The sequence below is a fragment of the Saccopteryx leptura genome, chromosome 6 (genome assembly GCF_036850995.1).
Source record: "Saccopteryx leptura isolate mSacLep1 chromosome 6, mSacLep1_pri_phased_curated, whole genome shotgun sequence".
In the NCBI taxonomy this organism is placed as follows: domain Eukaryota; kingdom Metazoa; phylum Chordata; class Mammalia; order Chiroptera; family Emballonuridae; genus Saccopteryx; species Saccopteryx leptura.
This window is the reverse complement of record NC_089508.1, coordinates 2,254,495-2,276,760: the sequence shown is the minus strand read 5'-3', so window position 1 is coordinate 2,276,760 and position 22,266 is coordinate 2,254,495. Positions and strand designations below refer to the sequence as shown.

The 22,266-nt window shown below is 55.0% G+C and overlaps 1 protein-coding gene across 1 annotated transcript in view; it reads left to right on the top strand.

Moving 5' to 3' along the window:
- TDRD9 (tudor domain containing 9) overlaps nucleotides 1-13,773 on the top strand; it is a 66,582-nt gene extending 52,809 nt beyond the window's left edge. The window contains exons 29-35 of the mRNA XM_066342046.1: nucleotides 595-665; nucleotides 2,481-2,590; nucleotides 3,114-3,210; nucleotides 7,604-7,742; nucleotides 10,348-10,466; nucleotides 11,955-12,027; nucleotides 13,239-13,773. Coding sequence (XP_066198143.1) covers nucleotides 595-665; nucleotides 2,481-2,590; nucleotides 3,114-3,210; nucleotides 7,604-7,742; nucleotides 10,348-10,466; nucleotides 11,955-12,027; nucleotides 13,239-13,340 — 711 coding nt within the window. The 3' untranslated portion in view covers nucleotides 13,341-13,773. The remainder of the gene's footprint in view (nucleotides 1-594; nucleotides 666-2,480; nucleotides 2,591-3,113; nucleotides 3,211-7,603; nucleotides 7,743-10,347; nucleotides 10,467-11,954; nucleotides 12,028-13,238) is intronic.
- Nucleotides 13,774-22,266: the final 8,493 nt, after the last annotated feature.

Below are 22,266 nucleotides of genomic sequence, written 5' to 3'. Positions count from 1 at the left end.
AGCTCACTCTGCTCACGTCTGTGCGTGGCCGCGGGCATGGCCGCGCTTCCGCCCTAGTGCTGGGACCTGTCTCACGAGGCCTGGGCTAACGAGGGAAACCGGGGTTTGTTGTAGAGAAATGTGTGGTCTGGTCCGTTTTTTACCAAACTTTCCAAAGGCAAGCTGGCTTGTTTATCAGGAGGAAGGAAACAGGACAAGCCTAGTTCCCTCCTGCCCGCCCGTTTGGAGAGGGTGTTCCCCCCCTGCCCTGTCAGGGACTCTGCTTCTCCTACACCCGCCTGTGCTGTGGCCCCGACCCGCCTGCAGTCCACGGGCTGGTGTGCTGCAGCCAGAAGACAACCTGAACAACAGTGGTCTCTGTTACGTGTGTGTGTGTGTGTGTGTGTGTGTGTGTGGTGAGGGGGGGTTAGTGAAACCGTGGATTCCAAGAAAATACCTTCTTTAAGGCAGTTTCCCACCGAATTTTGAAAATGTGATGACTTAAGATGTAGCTTTTCCCCTTTTTTAAACTATGAGCTGACCTTTGGATTTTAAAGATGTATGTCACATGACATCTTGCTTCTTGGTAACGTTTTGTGTGTTTTGTGTGTACAGGCAACACTTCATGGGCCCTTTAACCCTTATGAGCTGAAGTGTCACAGTTTGACCAGAATCTCCAAGTTCAGGTATGACTCACTGACGTTTCCCCTGAAGTTTTTCTTCGCTCCTGTGTTTACAGAAGCGAACCTTCTTGTGTCTAAAGTGTGGGCACTCTCTCCCTTTTCTGGCTGTTTCCAGCCTCTCTCCTAGCTCCAAATCGGAGATACTTTCTTATCTAAAAGCCATTTTATGTAAGACGTTTTTGAGTATCTTTCAGCAAAGACTCCATTTTTTCCTGTCTTATTATCACTGTTATTCACTCACACCTGGGATGACCCACTGTGTTCTGGGAACTGCACAGACTTGGGGGAGCAGTCAGTGTCCTCCCAAGTTACGGGTGTAATGTGGGGGTGCGCAAGGGAAAGTGGCAGGCTGACACGGTCTTGATGGGACCACAGAGCATCCGGAAAGCACCGGGGAGAGCCCGTGGTCACCCTTGTGCGGTTTCCAGAGAAACCGGATCCTGAGGCGGCAGGGGAGCCATGGGTGGGAGGAGGTGAGGGGCGGGGGCAGTGGTCGTGTGGCAGGGACAGGGCCTTCTGAGGAGAGTCTGCACTGGTGGAGGGTAGAGAGCGGGTGGGAAGCAGAGCGACTGCAGAGCTGGTGCCAGGTGGCGGTGGCAGTGGGAGTCCTTACTGTGTGCATCTTACTGTGGTCACCTGGGCTGCAGCTAAACCCTGGCCTGCCTGCCTTACTCCTTCCATACCTCCTCTTTCTCCCTCCCTTTTTTTATTGAGAGGCAGGGGGGCAGAGAGACAGACTCCCACATATGCCCTGACCAGGATCCACCCGGCAAGCAAGCCCTCCTCCCCAACCTGGTGATGCTTTGCCCATCTGGGGCCATTGCTCCATCGTTTGGCAACTGAGCTATTTTAGTGCATGACGGGAGGCCATGGAGCCATCCTCAGTGCCCAGCCCAACGTACTCAAACCAATCGAGCCATGTCTGCAGGAAGAGAAGAGAGAAAGAGGAGAGAGAGGGAGAGAAAGAAGGTGGAAGGGTAGAGAAGCAGATGGGCACTTCTGTGTGCCCTGACTGGGAATTGAACCCAGGACATCCACATCCCAGGTTGATGCTCTACCACTGAGCCAACTGGCCAGGGCCAACCCTGGCTTTTCAGTGCCCTAGGACCAGCAGCATAGGTGTCCCCTGGGCGCTTGTTAGAAATACAGAGCTCCAGCACCCAGACCTGCTGACTGGGAGCCTGCATGTTCGCAGATCTCCAGGTGACATGTAGTGTTCAGAGTTGGCACTGGATTTCTCGGGCAAGGGCATCGTGAGAGGCTGGTCCCTGTAATCCAGGTGTGAACGTCACGGACTGCACTGAGTCCAGGGCAGGGTGCAGAGACGGCTGCTCCCTCGTGCTGGGATGTGGACCAGCAGGGTGATGTGGGCAGGAAGCACAGAGCACGCCCTGGCTCGGCTGCTGCAGGGCTTTTGCTGACGGGAGGGCGGGCGAGTGGGCTGCTTGGAGTGCCTTCTGTGCATCCCCCTCCGGTGGCCTGCCTGGGATGGAGGTGGCGGTGCCGCAGGTTGGGTAGAGGGACAGAATCTTGTGGGGAAGTAGAGATTGGGGCGCTGTCAGCATGTGGGTGGCACTCCAAGGCAGGGAGTGGGTGGGGTCACGTGGGGGAGTGGGTGGGAGAAGGGAGCAACTCCAGGACTCCAGTGTCCAGGGGGAAGAGGGCGTGCAGAAGGCATGGATGGTAATGTGTCCCTGTTGGCTACTGCCTTGGCGCATGTGACCGCGTCTTTGTAGAGGATATGTTGCGCCCTGGGGTGGGATCCCGCTGGTCTGGGCCTGAGCGGGCGACCGCAGCCGCCTGCGTGACTCCTTGCAGACGCGTTTGGATCGAGAAGGAGAGCATCAACTCTGTGGCCATCAGCGACAACCCAGAGGACCTCCACCAGAGGGCGCTGGTGGCAGCTTCCCTGTCAGTCAATGCAACCGGTGAGCGGCTGTCCATTCTCGGGGCTCTTCTCTTCAGTCCTGCCTCAGCTCTGGCACTATCTGTCCTGGAACTCGTGGACGGCTGTGTGGCTGTGTGCATCTGAGCTGCATCTGGGCTGCTTGCTGAGCGATGGGCTGGGGCGGGTGTGAGACAGGAGCACTGCCCCTTCCTTTCACAGGAGGACGCGGACAGCCGCTCCTTGCTTGTGCTGCACGCTGCATTCACCCACTCCCCTGTGCTGGGCCACAAGGGGTCAAGTCCAAGGTCTCGGCTCTGGATGGACCCAGGAACCTAATGAGCAGGAAGCGAGTGAAGGGAGTCGAGCAGAGGTCTCGCGAGGGTGTGAGGGCTGAGCATTGTGTGGAGGCGTCAGCAGGGTGCCGTGGGCACGGGCAGCAGGGAGCACTTGTTCCTGGGGGCTGTGTCTGTGGGGCCAGGTCCACAGACAGGAGCTTCCGGGGGAGTGATCTGCCCTGTGTGACTCCCAAGCCTGACGCCGCTCTCGTCGGGCCTGTCTCCCAGGTTCCACCATGCTGCTGAGGGAGACCTCTCTGCTGCCGCACATCCCTGGGCTCCCGGCCCTGCTCAGCATGCTGTTTGCCCCGGTGATGGAGTTAAGGTAGGGCCCGCCCTCTGTCCACAGGCTTGTGCAAAAGGAGAACCGGGTGGGAGGAAGGGCGCCTGCCAGGCCTCGCCCTTCGGGAGAGAGAGCCGGCACCGCAGACGGCCCCACACTGCGCCTGGCGGTCCGCTGGCCCAGCCCCGTGCTGGTGCCCACCTGCAGGGGCTCTGCCCTGCTCAGCCCAGCAGGAGCCCCGGGCGGCTCTGTGGACACAAAGCCTGCGGCCTCTGGGGCCATGCAGTCAGTTCTCCCTCCAGCTCTGTCACCATCCTGTCACACTGCTGGCAGCCGGAGAGCTGCAGTGTGGGGGGAGGGAAGATAAGTGAAGAATGGGAGCTTTACGTGCTGTTTACATTTAAAAAGGAAGAGGAGGTCTGTGTTACCCTCCACTAGCAAGCAGAGGCCACTGTCCCGTCTTCCCAGCTGGGACGGCCAGCTGCTGTTGGCGAGTGCTCACTCTCCCCAGGGAGCCGGGACCCTGAGTCTCTGCGCTCTGCTGTCAGCTCAGGCGCCGGGGTCCCCACCTTTGCCGTGGAGCTGCCCGCCCGCCCGCCCCAGGCCAGCCGCCTTCCTGGCCACCATCCTGGTGTTCTCCTGACAGCGTGGGCGTGGTGGTGCTGCTCCCCAGGGGGCTCAGCGTTGGCACCCAGCGAGAGCTGGTCCCTGCGCAAGTGACAGGATGAGAGAGCAAGCTCCTGTTCCCGGGATGGGCTGCGAGGCGCTGAGGACAGGCTGCCAGGTGCTGCCCTCCCTCCTCCGGGCGCTGGCCCCCTCTGCAGGGCTGCGAGGCGCTGAGGACAGGCTGCCAGGTGCTGCCCCCCTCCTCCGGGCGCTGGCCCCCTCTGCAGGGCTGCGAGGCGCTGAGGACAGGCTGCCAGGTGCTGCCTCCCTCCTCCGGGCGCTGGCCCCCTCTGCAGGGCTGCAAGGCGCTGAGGACAGGCTGCCAGGTGCTGCCCTCCTCCTCCGGGCGCTGGCCCCCTCTGCAGGGCTGCAGACCGGCCTCAAGAACTGGTGCTTTCAGGCAGGTGACCGGGAAGGTGGAATCTTTCAAAACCACCAGAGGCCCTGTCAGGTGAAGCGGCTAAAGGGGAAGTGAGTTTGTTTGAGGGCACTTGCACTTCTCCTGTCTGTTTCCGTTGCTGTGGCTGCATGACAGTCACCCCCCTACAGCTCTCTTCATGCTGGGGGGCGAGTGAAGACAGTCCTCGAGGGACAGTGGGTCTCTGCCCTGTGGCATCGGGGTCTCCAGCAGGAGCACCTGCAGGCTGGGACTGGTTCTGGCTGGAGCCTCAGTGTCCCCTCCCTTATGGCTCGACAGGGCCCCTGTAGGCTTCCTCACAGCCTGGTGGTGTCCTGAGAGAGCCGGCTGGAGGCTGTGTCCCATTATGACCAGCCTCAGAAGTGATACGTCATGGGATTTGCCATGGTCACAGTCCCTCCCAGACTCCAGGTGCGGGACCGTAGACCCTGCTTCTCCCTGGAAGGATAGCAGGGAGGGTGGGAGCTACCGTGTCGCCACCTTTGGAGGCTGCTATCGGCCACACTCTGTGCCAACACCTTGCCTGAGAGTTAAAATGTCCTGGTTTTGCAATAAAGAATACCTCGATGTATTTATACCCCATAGTTTAAAAAGCCTTGGAAAATAGGAGTAAAGCAGAGGTCCCTTTCAGGTGTTGGAAGTGAGAGGGGATGAGGCTGTTAAGAAAGGGACGCTCAAGTCTAGGGGCAGGCCGTGGCGGACGGACCTGGGCCTGCACTCCGGCACTGCCGCATCGCCCGGACCGGAGGGCCCTTCTGTAGACGAGGGTGGTCAGGGGAGCAGTGAGGTGTGTCGGGCCCAGTGCAGGGGGTGTGGAAGCAGGGGCGCACCTGCACCTGTTAGCTACTCGGGTCGTGGTGGGTCCTGTGCTGGCCACCCTGGTGGCGAGGGTGGGGCGGGGCGTGGAGCATCTGTCTGTTCACGGGGTGGCCTGAAGGCTGTGGATACACTGAGGTCTGACAGCTGCTGCTGGGCAGCACTCTGCAGACGGACACCATGCACACTGCAGGACATTCCACAGAGTTCTGCTGCGGGAGTTTCAGATTGCCTGGCGCTGCTCTGGACAAAGTAGAGTTCTTTGCTCATCTGGGCAGTTCTAGAATGTCAGCTTGCAGTGGAAGCGCCTCTTCAGTGGTATTTATTCTAAACACAGCTGTCTGGAGAGCATTTAGGCCTCCTCACAGCAGAGCTGGCGCCTGTGTGAGAATTCTTCCAGAGTGGGGGACCTGTCTGCGCCCGCCCTGCGGACTTTGTGGACCTGCGCTGCTCACGGAGGAAGTAACCTGTTTCTGTGTCTGAAGGACTGCGCCTTGGTTCAGAGGAGCATTTAGAATCCCTAGGAAAGAAATAACCCTGTGCTTCTGTTACCTTTATTGATTTAAGATTTAGAGCAGATGAGCAAAGAGTTATTACCCGAGTGTGGTCGGTTCTAGGCTGGGTCCCCAGACTGTCCTTGTTGAGAAGCGTGGGTCGTCAGGAGCGAGCAGTCCCTCTGTGTCCCCTAGCACCTGTCAGTTGGCTGGGGGCCATAGGGGCCTTGCTCCCACTGATGAAGTAACTAGTGCTCTTAATAATCTGGGTGAGCCCTGGGTATTGCTTCTGTTACGGAAAGGTTTCTGTAATGTGAGATAATAATAAATTATATGCTATTAATAACGTATGGGAGTTTACTGTTTAAAGAAACATTTGGTGACTGTTTGGTAAAGGACATATTCAGCACCAAGTTTATAATATGATTTTTGGTCTCTTTTTTGAAACCCACTTTATGTAAAGTGGGATTCTTTTTCATTTTCATTAAAGTGAAATGAAGTGTGTGTGTGTGTAGGCATGTATATCTTTAGGACTAAGAAGAAAACTGCTTTTGCCTGGATTATTTCATCAAACTCCATTGATCTAGATGAGGAGAAAAATGTCTGAGTTAAGAGTCAAAATTAGCAAAATATTTTCAAAAGGAGTCAATATTCATGTCTGTGTCCTCATTTTATAATGACTTGTTGAACCCATGGTGGACCATGGTACTGGCATTAAACTCGTCAGGAACCTGGCTTGACAAGGCTCTGGGGGGTTCCTGCTGGGGAGGCAGGAGCCTGCGGGGACAGCACAGGAGGCTCGAGGCAGCATGGAGGAGCGGCAGGGACGGGACTGTGGTGGCTCGTGGGGCCTGGTGCTCAGCATAGAGGAGGCCACGGGTGCCCTGAGCGAGCGCGGCCGGTGGGCGAGTCTGGGTGGAAATCTGAAGCTCACCAGGAGAGTGGATGGGAGGAAGCAGGGTAGACGGGGAAGTTGTCAGTGAGCGTGCACGAGGGTCGGTGTGTGGCAGTGGTGGTGTGGACAGGTGTGGCGCTGGAGAGGAGAGGACCTAACTTAGGGACACCCAGAGACTTGGGGGGACGGGGTGCTGGTGCTCGGAGGGGGAGATGAGTTTTTGGTGAACAGGGATTCGACCGACGCTCTGTATGTAAGTTGTGTAGTTTTCAGATGGAAGGTGCGCAGAGAACATGTAAGCGTTTGCTAAGTGCCGCACTGTGTTCATGAGTCGTGGATATATGCAGCCTCTTCTCCACAAGTCTCCCTGAGTGCCGCCTGTGGAGGAGTTCACGGGTGGGAAAACTGTGTGATATAAATACTCCTTACATTGTCATGTCTGCTGCAGTGAGAATTTGGACTCTAAATTATTGATTAATGAAAATATTTTATTTATAACTACACCACTCACAAAAATGAGGGGATCAGGGAAGGTGCAGATACTCCAGTACTTTCAGCCTTTTGTATAGTACACTTTCACCAACGAAATAAAAATTGGTTTTGCATCTCATTTGCATAATCAGACAACTTTCTTTGACTTGTTGTTTGCTTTTTGATGTTCTTGTCTAGTAAAAAACAAATCAAATGTTTTTTGTATTGCTTCATATTCATTTCGAAATATCCCCTAATTTTTTTTTAAATTTTTTATTTATTCCTTTTAGAGAGGAGAGGGAGAGAGAGAGAGAGAGGGGGAGAGAGAGAGGAGAGAGAGAGAGAGAGAAGGGAGGAGGAGCTGGAAGCATCAACTCCCATATGTGCCTTGACCAGGCAAGCCCAAGGTTTCGAACCGGCGACCTCAACATTTCCAGGTCGACACTTTACCCACTGCGCCACCACAGGTCAGGCAAATATCCCCTAATTTTTATGAGCAGTATATATACTCCATTATTTCTAATATGAAAACTGGAAGAGAAAATGCAAAAAAGCAGTTAGTTGCTGCACAAGGGTTGGCAGAACTTTGGACGATCTCACTGTTCAGTTCCTTAACATTAAAACGGTGGCTTACCAACTTTGAAATATTAACTCTTCTCAAAACTTTTCATTTAGGGTTGATCAGGATGGAAAATGCTACACTGGAGTTCTCTGTGGCTTGGGGTGGAATCCAACCACAGGGTCCCCTATCCTGCCAGAGCATGACATTGAGCTCGCGTTTGACGTTCAGTTCAGCGTGGAGGACATCGTAGAGGTGAGGCCGACGCATCCCTCCCTGGCTGGGAGGTATTCCTCGCTCTCCTTCTACTTGGACACCCGTCTAACAGTGAGCACAGGGTCTGACACAGACTTGAACCACAGACGTGCCCCCCGGGCCTGGGCTGCTGGCTCCCCCCGACCTGCCTGTCTCATTGCACTGTGTGTGCCAAGATGTTGCCCTGGGTTTTGTGTCAGTGTCCCCTGGCACGGTAAGCAGGCCTGGCGATGGGTGAACACCAGGACGGCTGTGAGTCTCTGTCCCAGTCCCCTCCCAAGGCAGGCCTGGCCGCACATCTCGGTAGTGCACGTAGGGATACAGTGGGCCAGGCGCTGCCCTCCCGGGCAGTGGGCAGGTGGGCTGGCTGAGCCAACGGGGGCAGCAGCCCTGTAGCCACGCTGTCCACACTGCCAGGGAGGGGAAGCACTCAGACCTGTGTGGCAGGTGCCAGGCAATTTCATGGCCTTTAACCCTAATAGTGAAGGGTCTGGGCTTCCAGCTGGTGTGCTTTGGCCTTTACATTTCGTGTTCTGGTGGTCTGGCTTCACTGCACTGTGGACAGCATTGCTGGCCGGTCTGAGAGGCTCTGCCCTGGGCACTCAGACACCTTTCTCTTGTGCAGGACCCGGGGAGTAGGTGACGTTGGCACAGCTGCACGAGGGAGGGCACAGGGTGCTTGTCCTGACTCCACAGGCAGGGCTGGCGAAGTCCTCTGCATTGTGTTTTGTTGATTTAAGTTAATTGCTCTTTCACATAAAGAGAGTTTAGGCTTAAAAATACAATGACATAGCTGTCAGAGTGGTTGAAATGTAGACTGTGGACAGCAAGCATTGCTGGTAAGGGCGCGGGCGGCCCCAGCTCTGTTCATGGCCGTGGGATACAGAGTGGACGGCTCTTCTGCAAGAGAAGGAGTTTTTAAAGTTAACCACATGCCTGCCACGAGACCCAGCGACCCCACTGCTGAGCATGCGTCCGGACAAGTGGCCAACTGGCGCCCGCACAGAGCCCCTGACTGCTGACCACGGCACTCACACTTCACCACCCGCACGGAGCCCCTGACTGCTGACCATGGCACTCACACTTCACCACCCGCACGGAGCCCCTGACTGCTGACCACGGCACTCACACTTCACCACCCGCACGGAGCCCCTGACTGCTGACCACGGCACTCACACTTCACCACCCGCACGGAGCCCCTGACTGCTGACCACGGCACTCACACTTCACCACCCGCACGGAGCCCCTGACTGCTGACCACGGCACTCACACTTCACCACCCGCACGGAGCCCCTGACTGCTGACCACGACACTCACACTTCACCACCCGCACGGAGCCCCTGACTGCTGACCACGGCACTCACACTTCACCACCCGCACGGAGCCCCTGACTGCTGACCACGGCACTCACACTTCACCACCCGCACGGAGCCCCTGACTGCTGATCATGGCACTCACACTTCACCACCCGCACAGAGCCCCTGACTGCTGACCGCAGCATGCACAGTTCACCTCTGCTAAAGCCGGAAGTGGTTGCTGGTCCCCTGCAGGGGACGGATAGACCGGCGGGCTGGACAACAGGCCCTTTTGAGCCAGAAGAGGACTGAGCGTGAAACACACATTACACAGTGAGAGCACCAGTGCTCGGGCTCCTGTTGTGACTTGACGCACGTGACTTTATGGCAGAGCTGAACTCTGGGGACACACACGGACCAGGACACGGGTCGAGGAGTGACCGACAGCACTGAGTGGGGCAGCTGCCGTGTGGAGGCTGGTGGCAGATGCGTGACTGCACATTGTCACCCTGCAGACCGTCCCTCTTCAGAGAGCACCAGTGTCTGCAGGGAGCGTGCGTGTGTGTGCACTCACACATGCACACGCACCATGGCGGCTGCCTGCAGGCACGGGAAAGGGAGCTCTGGAAACCGTGTTTTGATGGGAAACAGGCTGCAGACACATGCGCTGTGGGTGCAGTAGCTTCTCGGGGAGTGCCGCGTGGCTCCGGCGCTGCTCTCCATGTGCCGCGGAGGAACACGTGGCTGGACGTGGGGGCAGGTTTCTCATTGCGGGGTCAACGGGGAGTAGGCTGGAAGGGGCCCTGTGATGCAGGGTCTGACGCCAGTCAGTGTGGTCTCTGCTGAACGGATGGACGCTGAGCTGCAGGAGTCCTGTCTGTACGTGGGTGAGCGAGCGCCACGAGGGCCAAGAGCAGCGGCCCCGGGGATGTGTACACGCCAGCCCAGACTGGCTTCCGGTGGGATTGCTCCGCACGGGGAACCAGAGCTCCTTAAGGGACACGTTTTCCAGGGCCGGGCAGGGCAACGGGGCGATGGGCCTGGAGCTTCCTGGGGTGCCAGGGAGGAAAGGCACGCTCATAGATGGGGGCGTCACAACCACAGGGCCAGAGCCAGGGCACGGCACACAGCCGGGGCTGGGTGCAGCTCGGGCGAGGCAGCAGCCCGTAGGGTGACTAGGTGGGCAAAGAGCAGACGGGAGGAAGGGACCCACAGGTGATAGCCACGAACTCCATTGTTCCTCATTCAAAGTGGAGTGAAATTTGGTCAAGAGTAGAGCCATGAGTATTTCTCTTGCCATTTATTTACAGATTAACATCCTCAGGGTTGCTATTAACAAGCTAGTGTGCGACGGACCAAACGGGCTCAAGTACCTGGGGCCAGAGAGGATCGCACAGCTGCAGGATGGTGCGCGCCAGAAGCTTCTGGGGTGAGCGCGGTGACCGGGGCATCCCCCTCCGTCTTCTAGCCGTCTGGGCATGTTTCCAGTGTTCAGGGGGCGGGGTAGGCTGATTATTGCTGTGACAGTCCAGGGCAGGGCTGGCACCCAGGAGGTGCCCATCGGTGGTGCCAGTTCACTGTGGGGCAGCCCTTTCGTGTGTCAGTAGGGCCCAGGCAGGAGCAAGTGAGCACTCTCAAATGGGTAATTTGAGAATAATGGAACAAAGGGAAGCCACCGTGGGTGCAGTGCTCACTCTCAGCCATGGGGCCCCTGGTGGCCGGGGGTGGGGGCTGAGGGCTGAGCCAGGCCTCTGTGGAGGCTGCCCCGGGGAAGGAGGTGGGGGCAGGCATCCTGATCCCTCCATCAGCATTGGCTGGACTTCCCGAGGCCCGACCCAGCTAGGACCCTAGGGCAGGTCTCCTGGGGGCCACTGTGAGCCCACGTCCTCCTGGGGGCTCAGAGGAGGTGGCAGAGCAGGTGGTGGTCACTGAGGAGCAAATAGGCCCCAGCACACCCAGGCCTGCGTGCCTGCCGTTCCTCTGTGCTCAGCATAGCGTCCTAGGCGGCTGGGACTTGAGCTGTGCAAGAGCAGGTGGCATCTGATGGCATCGGCCCTGTCCGCCCTGACACCCCCCCTCCCCCATACACACGCTGTGGCCGACTTCTCAGGGCCGCACAAGCACCCCTCCCCCACATGTGCTGTGGCCGACTTCTCAGAGCCGCACAAGCACCCCTCCCCCACATGTGCTGTGGCCGACTTCTCAGGGCCGCACAAGCACCCCTCCCCCACATGTGCTGTGGCCGACTTCTCAGGGCCGCACAAGCACCCCTCCCCCACATGTGCTGTGGCCGACTTCTCAGGGCCGCACAAGCACCCCTCCCCCACATGTGCTGTGGCTGACTTCTCAGGGCGGCACAAGCACCCCTCCCCCGCACACACACGCTGTGCCTGACTTCTCGGCCGCACAAGTGCTTTGAGAAGGTGTTCAGTGTACACAGCTATCTTAGCAGCTGTGAGAAAGGCTGATGTTAGTTTCTCTCCTTGTTTTCCTCCATAAAATACTTCACATTTGTGTTGACGTTTAACATACGTAAGGTACACGGGTCACACTCGTGTGTGTGCACTAAGCGAACAGGCCCGATGACTGGCACCTTACAGAATCAGTGCTGTAAACACTTAGCGTGCTTCAAAGCTGGTGATGTCCCCAGCTTGTCACTGACGGGGGGTGGGGCAGCCTCCACGGTGGCTGTGGGAGCTGAGAGCAGTTGGCCTTGGGATCTGCCCACTCCCTTTAGCTTGGTTTTGAATGTACATGGATTTGAATGTCCTCTGATCATAACTGTACTGTGTTTTGACCTTTTAAACTCATTGTAGTTACAGTTCTGAGGGAAGTGCGTGGGGTGTGTCTTCTTAGACTGTCACAGTGGTGTTCTCATTACTGACATCATCAGGATGACTTCTCTCCTTCATTTCAGTTTGTTCTGTCGTTTGAAACCTAGACAGAGAATTGTCCCTAAGTGGTATGAAAAGCCGTATGAGTGGAACCAGGTGAGTGAGCAGTTCTAGAGGCTGGAAGTTAGAAATGAGGTCAGGTTCTGGTGAGGACTCAGTTTCTGGCTCGTAGATGGCCACCGTCTTACTGTGTGGCAGGGAGAGAAAGCTCTGGTCTTTTTCTGTGTTTTTTTTTTTTTTTCTTCTTTGAGAGAAGAAGGGAGGGAGAGAGAGAGGAAGGAAGAGGGAAAGAAAGAGAGGAAGGGAGAAGGAAAAAGAGTGAGGAAGGGAGGGGGAGAGAGAGGGGCATCAACTCACCACTTCACTTAGTTGTACATGTGTTGGTTGCTTCTCATACGTGCCCTGATTGGGGATTGAACCTGTGACCTCAATGTGCCGGGACAGTGCTTTATCCATGGACCCACCCGGCCAGGGCCTTTTCCGGTTCTTAATAAGGGCACTTACCCCATCCTGGGGCCCCACCCTCATGACCTCATCTAACCCTGATCACCATCCTGTGTCATCTCACTGCGGGTCAGGGCTTCCACACAGGAACTTGGGGACCCAGTTCAGCCCATAGTGGTTGTGGACTAGGGTGGGGCTCATCAGGGGCACCCTGACATTTCCTAGCTGTAAACTGTAGAAAATGGGATAAAATGTGATTTCAAGGAAAGGTACCAGGGAGGGATGTAAGCTTTACTTCTAGAGCCAGGTGTGTCTTTATAAACAGCAGCAGATGGTAGTTCTTTGTCCTTCAGCAATCTAAGCAAGTGGTTGTTCTCCTGTCCCGAGGCTGAAGACTGTCCCTGCTGCAGCGCCCTTCACCTCACGTGCCCTTGACTGGTTTGCTTGTCCCGAGCCCTCAGGACCAGCTGGAGCCCGGTCTGCTGTGCCAGGCGGGGTTACCCCAGGGCATGCCGCTGGGTCTCCTGCAGGCTCCCCATGTTTGGAGCTGGTAGCGGTGTTTCATGCTGAGGTTGATCAGTGTGCCCATATAGAAGGTTCTGGTCATGTACACACAGGAAGGAAGAGGGTGAGATTTGAGTAGAGACTACTTATCGTCCCAATGAGTTTGAAGACAAGTCCTCAGATCTATAGACTTAAGTGTTGTGAGAGTAGAGAGGTGTTCTGTAAATATTTTTTGGAAAACTCAGAGTACTTTCTGCTACTTTACACACCTGTGTTTGTGTGCATATAATTTTATTTATTCATTTTGTCCTACTTTATGTGACAGTGCTGAGCCTGACGGACCCTTTTGTGCCCCTTAGGTGGACCCGAAGTTGGTCATGGAGCAGGCGGACTGGGAGGGCAGCAGAGGGAGGAACACCTTCCTCTTCCAGCTCCACAGACTGATCGTGCTCAGCTCCTAGCTGTGCCGGGCGCCCGTGCCCCAGCAGCACCCGAGGACCAGGGCCTTGTCTGCAGGTGGCATGCCCGAGTCCCCACCTCCCAGTGCCGGCTCACTCGCCGCAGCAGGCATCTCCATCCTGGCTCCGGTTCTCTTTGGTGCTGGCTGGACAGCGGTCTTTGTTCCAGTGTGAAAGGTTGGAAAGCCTGTTTTTTTCTAGAAGCAGAAAATCAGTGTGTTATGCATTTGGGAGATGGTCTGAAAGACTTTGCTTGGACAGAAGAGCCATATTTTGCTTTAAACATACTAAGATAAATCTCAGTAGCCAACCTTCTGTGTACAGTCCAGAATGTGCCTGTAGGTCCTGTTCTGTCACCGTGATTTAACCCGCACACACGACCACATGGCAGAACCATGTGGAATTTTCTCATTCTTTTTCCATGATTTAACCCGCGCACACGGCCACATGGCAGAACCATGTGGAATTTTCTCATTCTTTTTCCATGATTTAACCCGCACACACGACCACATGGCAGAACCATGTGGAATTTTCTCATTCTTTTTCCATGATTTAACCCGCACACACGACCACATGGCAGAACCATGTGGAATTTTCTCATTCTTTTTCCATGAGGAAAAATGTCTAATTTTTTGGTAAAAGTACTTCAGTTTTGTACATTTTAGGTTTTTACTTGAGTTAAGATTTATTAGTCCACATTTTAGAAATCAGAGAGATTACCTAGAATATCTGTTACAGTTAAGACAATAAAAGCATTGAACTAAGTGTCTGTTTCAGACAGTTTTTAGTCAGGAGACTGAAGTGTATTTTATCCTAAAACATCCGATGTATAAAACTGACAAAGAAATGTAGACCTCCCTTTAAAAGTCAGCTCCTGTCAGAAGAATGGAGCCCGGTAGCCATGGTGACGAGAGAGCCTGAGCTGGGCTTCCCTGCAGGGCCGTGGGCGGGGCAGGGGAGGGCTGTGGGCGGGGCAGGGGAGGGTCGTGGGAGGGGCAGGGGAGGGCCGTGGGAGGGGCAGGGAGAGGGGCCGGGGAGGGTCGTGGGAGGGGCAGGGGGAGGGCCGTGGGCGGGGCAGGGGGAGGGCCGTGGGAGGGGCAGGGAGAGGGGCCGGGGAGGGTCGGAGCTGTTCATCTGTGCTTGTGAGAAAACGGGAGAAGCACACAGTTGGGTCACCCGTGTGGGGTCATGACCAGAACTCGGGCCTGTCAGGTGTTCTGCCAGGCTTTTGTGGTCATCCGTGCAGCTCAGACAGCCAACGGCTCCCTGTGCGGGTCCCGGGGCCCCGTCGTAACCCTCTGAGCGTCAGCGCCTCTGTTTCGCTTGTGCCCCCACCATTGCTCTGGGCCAGCTCTGGGGGAGCTGGGTGCTGGGCGTCCAGCCTCAGATAGGCGGTGCTGCTACCAGCACAACACCCCGTCCTTCGCGACGCTCTGCGCAGCCGCAGCGGTGGTCACCTCGACACTAAGATCTCAGCCACCGTTCAGGAAGGGAGCAGGGTGGGCGACCCCACGTTCGCTCTTTGCTTGGCCGGCGGTGGGTGTGAGCAGTGGTCCGAGGTGCTGGCAGGGACGGCAGAGACGGGACAGTCCCGGGCCGTTGGCGCTCTGCTGGCTGTTTTGTATTCAGTGTTACGTGAGCGGTCACGGAGGTCAGATAGCTCCCAGTGCTGGTTTAAGAAAGACGGGGCACCCAGCACCTCCGCTCTCTGCTCCCAGCCCTCTGGGGAAACCCTTCTCTCCCCTGCGTTTTCTGGAGTTGCCACTGTCTCGCTGGTATTTTGTCCCATAAGCTGTGACTTGTCCTTGCCCTGGAGATGGTTGATTTCGGCAATGGTAGTTGAAGGCTTTCACACGGTTCTGCAGAACCCCAGTGGACCCAACTGCACCACCGTTCCTATATCACTGGGTGGGAGAGTAGCCCCTTGTTTTCCGTGGATGTAATTCTTTATTCACGTTTGTTTTTAAACAGTTACTTGTGGTCTCCGTGACATGTGGGCGTGATACGATATGAAAACTTAGAAGGGTGTGTGGTGACAGTTCGTCCCACCCCCACCCGCCTCGGGCTTCCTGTGTGCCACTGGGGCTCCTGGACAGTGCTTGCTGGGGGGGGGGGGGCGGGAGAGGAGGGTGGAGTGGGTGCTGTCAGGGCCACACGGCGTCCCTGCTCCTGGTGTCACCCTGCAGCTGTAGCTCGGATGCTGCCACGGCCAGCACACGAGTGAGGGAGTGAGGCTACCACCCAGTCACGCTCGGCAGGAACAAGTGTCAGCTGTGCTGCCGGTCTCCTGCAGCCCCACGACGACTCTCCCAGCCTGGCGCTGTCTCCTCAAGAGCGGCCGGGGCAGGCCTCCTGGTGCAGGGACAGCGGTGGAGCCCCGGAGGTGTGAAGACCCATCGGGGGGTGATCTAGGGAGGCCCAGCCCTGGGCCGTCATTGGCTGCAGGTGAGGCGGAGCCGGCGGAGGGACGCCAGCATGGTCCTCCCGTGCCGACTGGTCTTGAGAGAGAGACCCGTCCGGCTGCTGCATGGGGCCCCGGGACAGGTGCGGTGGCTGAGAGCAGGTGGCCAGGCTGGGCAGGGGAGGGGAGGGGATGACACGGGGTGGGGGGGGAGGGGATGGCATGGGGTGGGGGGCTCAGGTCCGACCAGTCAGAAAGGAGGAGCGTTCTTGGGGGCACCGGTGTAGTGGGCTGAGTGGTGGTCCCCCAAGAGGTAAATCGACATCCTAAACGCCCAAGTCCCCTGTGAATGGGACCTTGTTTGGGAAGGCGGTCTTCGCAGGTGTGATTAAGTTAAGGATCTGGAGATGAAGTTGTCACCTGGATTTTGGGTGGGCCAAAGCCAATGAGAAGCATCCTTAAAAGACACTCAGAGGACACAGAAGAAGGCCACCTAGGGAAGGATGCAGAGATTAGAGTGCTGCATGGTTACCCGTCACTGAAAGAAGTGACTATTGGGAAGAGGGGGGGCAAGAGTGACCCTACCAGTCACTGACCACGTGCCTCTCATTCTGGCAGTGACTTGTGGGCTGCAGAGCAGACAGCAGCTGGATTGAGCTCTGAGCAGTAACAGCTCACCAGCCGTGGTGGACACATCTGAACTGCGGGGTTGGGAGACTAGTGCAAACCAGAAACCGGCAGTAAATGTGGTCTTAAATAGTAAACCATGAAAGCCACACAAGTTAAAACGAAGAACCCGTCAGGGGTGTCCCACCATCACTGTTTCTTAGCAACTACTTGAAGGCTCTAGCAAATGCAGGGAAGACTCAGGAGATGAAGTACAGGATGTAACACCAGACAAGAAGGTGCTTTTTTTGCCACTACATGTACCTGGGTGTTGGGGTCCCTGAACCACCTCCAGGTTTGGTACTTCATGAGAAGGAAGGACGTACTGGCAGAACGCAGTGTGGCCGTCCTCACAACTGATACCTGATACAGCGAAGGATACCACGTGACGTCAGCACAGGCACTAGGTGCAGTGGTGAAGGCCAGAAAAAGACGGGGGCACCCTCCCAGGGGCTGCCCCCACGATGTCACAGGGCACCTTCTACTAGCCTGTATCAAAACGCTGGGTTCCTGGTTCAGCATAAACTACACTGTGTTCAGGCACAAGGAGCCATCTTATCAGGGAAAGGCGGGAGCCTTCTGACAGCCACGCTCCCGGACACCAGCCGAGGGCCAGCCCAGCCAGCAGGCCTTTCCCAGGGCCAGGGCCAGGCCCGCCGGGTGAACGCTCATCTGCACAGCCTTGGAGACCCTCTGCTGTAATAAGATACAGCTGACCTTTGAACAACACGGGTGTAAACGACCTAGGTCCACTTACACGTAGGTTTTTCTTTCAATAAATACCTGTACTTGCTTTCCATCCGTGGTTGGAAGTCCCCAGGTGCCGAGGGACGACTGTATGCGTTGCTGCATACAGTGGGAGCATCCACGGAGTTCAGAATCTGCAGGATGATGGGAGGGAGTCAGTCATAGAACCTACCCCACTCAGATGCCGAGGGACGGCTGCATTTTGGGGCACTCAAAGTCACATGGATTTTTGACTGCACGTGTGGGGTCCATGCTCCTAACCCTGGCCTAAGTCAGCTGTGCTGTGGTTCCTGAATACAACCTAAAGGTACAGAAGTCACTGGTTCTCTCCACTGGGGCCATAAGAACCTGGAAAATGCTCCCTGTGTGAGGAGAAATGTTTTAGAACGAGAGCGCTGGACCGACACCCTCATGAGGAGACATACTCTGACCTCACTAAGATGGAAACAGATGGCAAACCGTAGCTCGGGGAGGTTTTACACCCCCCCAAAATGAACACAATTTCAGTTAGAATCCTAGTAAAATATATTTCTGGAATTGGATAGCAATATCTTAAGATTGATCTGGGTGAATAAACAGAATTCTATAGACATCGGGGACTCTTAACGTAGGCTGGGAAGCCAGAAATCTATACCAGAAAATACAAACCTATATGACTATGCAGTAGAAAAACTTGGTTTGGCAAGAGACACCACAACCGCCTGACCAGGCAGTGGTGCAGTGGATGGAGCGTCGGACTGGGACACAGAGGACCCAGATTCGAAACTTCAAGGTTGCCAGTTTGAGCACAGGCTCACCAGCTTGAGTGTAGGGTTGCTAGCTTGAGTGTGGAATCATAGAAATGACCCCATGGACGCTGGCTTGAGCCCAAAGGTTGCTGGCTTGAGCAAGGGCCACTGGCTTGGCTGGAGCCCCCTTTCCCCTGCCCATTAAGGCCAATATGAGAAAGCAATCAATGAACAACTAAAGTGATGCAACTATGAATTGGTGCTTCTCATCTGTCTCCCTTCCTGTTTCTGTCTCTTGCTAAAAAAAAAAAAAATCCAAAATATTCAGTAGCCACCCTCACCCCCTGTACAGGTGTGATGTGCATACATGCTATGCTTGTCTGGATGGGATATGAGCACAGAGAAAGGTGTGGGAGGATGTGATAATGACCTGTGTCCCCTGGGTGGAGATGCGGTGTGGACCCATTTCTTTTAGCCGTACTCCTGCTGCTGTCCTGGGACAGACAGCAGACACGGTGGCGGGAGCTCCAGCAGCCATCCCCAGCGTTGGGAGGACCTCGGTGGTGGACGCCACGCACGAGCAGCGGCAGAGTCTGGGCTCCACTCAACCACGCTGCCATCCCTACAGTCCGTTCCTGGGCTGCCTGCCTCCACACTTCTTTTCTGAGAGAGAGAGATGCACTTTGTAAAGCCTGTTATTTCTAGTCTGTCACAAGCAGCCAAAGTAGTGGCTATGTTTGATAAAGTATATACTTTTTTTTTTTTTTTGTATTTTTCTGAAGCTGGAAACGGGGAGGCAGTCAGACAGACTACCGCATGTGCCTGACCGGGATCCACCCGGCACGCCCACCAGGAGCGACGCTCTGCCCACCAGGGGGCGATGCTCTGCCCCTCCAGGGCGTCGCTCTGTCGAGACCAGAGCCACTCTAGCACCTGGGGCAGAGGCCAAGGAGCCATCCCCAGCGCCCGGGCCATCTTTTGCTCCAATGGAGCCTCGGCTGCGGGAGGGGAAGAGAGAGACAGAGAGGAAGGAAGGGAGGAGGGTGGAGAAGCAGATGGGCGCCTCTCCTGTGTGCCCTGGCCGGGAATCGAACCCGGGACTCCACACGCCAGGCCGTCGCTCTACCACTGAGCCAACCGGCCAGGGCCCAGTATATACTTTTTAAAGAGTTAAAAAGGAAAAGAATACCAGTTCAATGGGCAAAGTGCAAGGTTGCAGAAGGTGCATTAAAAAAATCCCAACAGGAGATGGAAATATCTCCAATTGTGTGGTTGTGGGCATTCGCCCGGAAATCCAGGCTTCCTCATAGAAGCTGGGACAGTTTCCAGGTCATTAGCATTCAGGTAGATGTCACTAAGCCTCTTCTCTCCACCGTGAAGTTGTGAAGTTACTTTTCTGCTTTCTTTCTTTTTTTTTTTTTTAATTGACTTTAGATAGAAAAGAGAGAAAGACCAATTTGCTGTTGCACTTATTTATGCATTCATTAGTTGATTTTTCTATGTGCCCCGACCGGGAACCCTGGCATATCAGGATGATGCTCTAGTCTAACCAACTGGGCTACTCGCCTGGGACCTCCTCTGCTTTATGTTAACAAAAGACGCCCCTGACCCAGTCCCGACAGCAAGTGAGAGGACTCAGACGCCAGCGCACGGGAGCCGAGTGTGACCGCCCGTGTGGATGGACATGGTGCTCCAGAGTGTGCCCCACACTCACTTTGTATAGGAGTAATTACCTTAGACCATTAACTTGAGAAGATCATTTTTAAGCAAAATAGAAAAATGTTATTAACAAAAGCAGTACCTCATTGTGAAAAGATGGGTATTTTGGATAATTTTTATTTTTTTTGTATTTTTCCAAAGTTAGAAGTGGGGAGGCAGAGAGACTCCCACATGTGCCCCACTGTCCACCAGGAGGTACTGCTCTGCCCATCTGGGGCATTGCTCCATTGCAACTGGAGCCATTCTAGCGCCTGAGGCGGAGGCCATGGAACTATCCTCAGTGTCTGGGCCAACTTTGCTCCAATGGAGCCTTGGCTGCGGGAGGGGAAGAGAGAGACAGAGAGGAAGGAGAGGGGGAGGGGTGGAGAAGCAGATGGGCGCTTCTCCTGTGTGCCCTGGCTGGGAATTGAACCCTGGACATCCACATGCTGGGCTGACGCTCTACCGCTGAGCCAACTGGCCAGGAGAAGAATCTTTTTTTTGGAGGGGAGAAAAATCTCCAATGAGGGTGAGTTTGTGAAGACCCGGAATTAGAAACTGCGTCTCAGCTCTTACGTAACCTTTTCTGGCCTAACTTGCTTTTCAGAATGTGCTCCTTATACTGGGGTTTCAGTAAAGCAATTCTAGTGCAGGGAGGGTTCTTTTCCTTGTCAATCGAGATGTCCTCTCGGGTATGGTGACACGCTGCCACCTAGCCTGTTTTTCCTAGAACTGCAGCCAAACTGGAAGCTTGTCTCAGTGTTAGCCTGTGAACTATTAATAGTGGTAAACATGGGGGGAAAAAAGTTGGAAATACTGGTGATAAACTGCGACAAAGCAGAACTTCCAACTTCACAGAGCATTTTAATAAACCAGTTGGAAGTTGTTACATCAGTGTGGTGTACGTGTTATTGGATGTTGAGGTTTATTCTAGAACACCTTGTGGTTTAATACAAAACCAGAAGACTATCACCAGGTCTTCCTAAGGCCCCCCCTTTTCCATGGAGCTCTAAATAGGGGGTTCCTTTCCTCCTTTTCAAGTTGTTTGAGGTCTAATTTATATACGTGTGGGTCTGAGTCATAGTTCGGTGCATTCTGATGAACCCACACACCCGTACAGCAGCCTCTGAGGACAACGTCCTGTCCCCACGGCGAGTCCCCACCACGACCCCCTTCCACTGCGGGCTCGTCCTGACTCTTGTACAAGCCCAGGGAAACGGACTCTTGACGGCACGTTCTCCTTCCTGTCCGGCTGCTTTTGCTCAACATCAGGTTTTTGAGCTTTATTCTTTTTCTCCATTCCCCTCCTTGTAGGCACTTGACTTGTTTCCAGGTTGGGTCCCTGGTGAACAAAGCTGCTATGAGCAAGATGCTTTTGTTTCTCGTTTCTCTCGGGTACAGACCCGAGAGGTGGCATTGCTGGGTCGAGTGAGTGGCGGTTTAACTTTATGGGCAGCTAGCACATATTCCAAAGTGGCTGTCGCCCTTACCCGCTCCCTGCTGGTTGGAGCCTTTCCCTCTGTGTTCCCAACCCACTGTCGTTTGCTGGCCCTGGTCATGGTGGTGGACATACAAACATTTCTTTCCTGGGGAGCGGGTGCAGTGCCAGGCCTTGCCAACAGAGGGCACCGGAGGAATCTGCAACAGGGCTAAGGGGGCCCTATGGCTCCTCCTGCTTTTCTGCCAGTAGGGAGCGGTGTCCTGCTGCCCCGACCACAGTCTCTGCACCTCCTGCAAGTCAGGGTTGAGTTGTAGTTCTTGGTTCATTCAGGATACAAGCTCTTTGTCAGATCTGTTCTGTGAACATATATTTTCCCAGTCTACCTCACCTATTTATTTCAGTAAAAACATAGAATGTACCATCTTAGCCATTTTTTTTTTTTAGATTTTATTTATTCATTTTTAGAGAGGAGAGAGAAAGAGAAAAGGAGGAGCAGGAAGCATCAACTCCCATATGTGCCTTGACCAGGCAATCCCAGGGTTTCGAACCGGCGACCTTAGTGTTCCAGGTCGATGCTCTATCCACTGCGCCACCGCAGGGCAGGCATTCTTAACCATTTTTACGTGTTACGTGTGTTCTCATTGCTGTGAGCCAATCTCCAGAACTCTTTCATCTTGCAAGTCTGAAATGCTGTCCCGTTGAAGAGCACCTCCCTCTCGGCCCTCCCCTGCCCCCTGGCACCCCACTTCGACTTCCTGTCTCTGACTTTGACTACTCTAGGGTCCCTGATATGAATGGAATTAAACAGCTGCTTTTTGTGACCGGTTCATTTCCCTTAGCGTAATGACCTAAAGGTTCACCAACATGGTAGCATGTGACAGGCTTTTAAAGGCTCAATGATATTCCATTGTATGGACAACACATCCCCAGTTTTTGTTTAGCCAATCATCCTTCAAGGACATTGCGTGGCTTCCACCTTTTGGCCATTGTAACTTAGTGCTGCTGGGAGCATGGTGTGCGAATATGTCCTCAAGACCCTGCTTTTTCAGGCTGGGACCTACTAATTTAGAGCTCTCTTTCCCCCTTTTGCCAACTTCTATTATGAATCTACCTTTGCCACCCAGCTTAGTGTATCCCAAGGTTCTCTTTACCAAGCCACAGTCGCAGAGCTCCAGGGAAAAGCAACTTGGTCTCATCTCTCCAGGCAGAGGAGAACAGAAGCTCCATATCCACGCATGCTGCAAATGG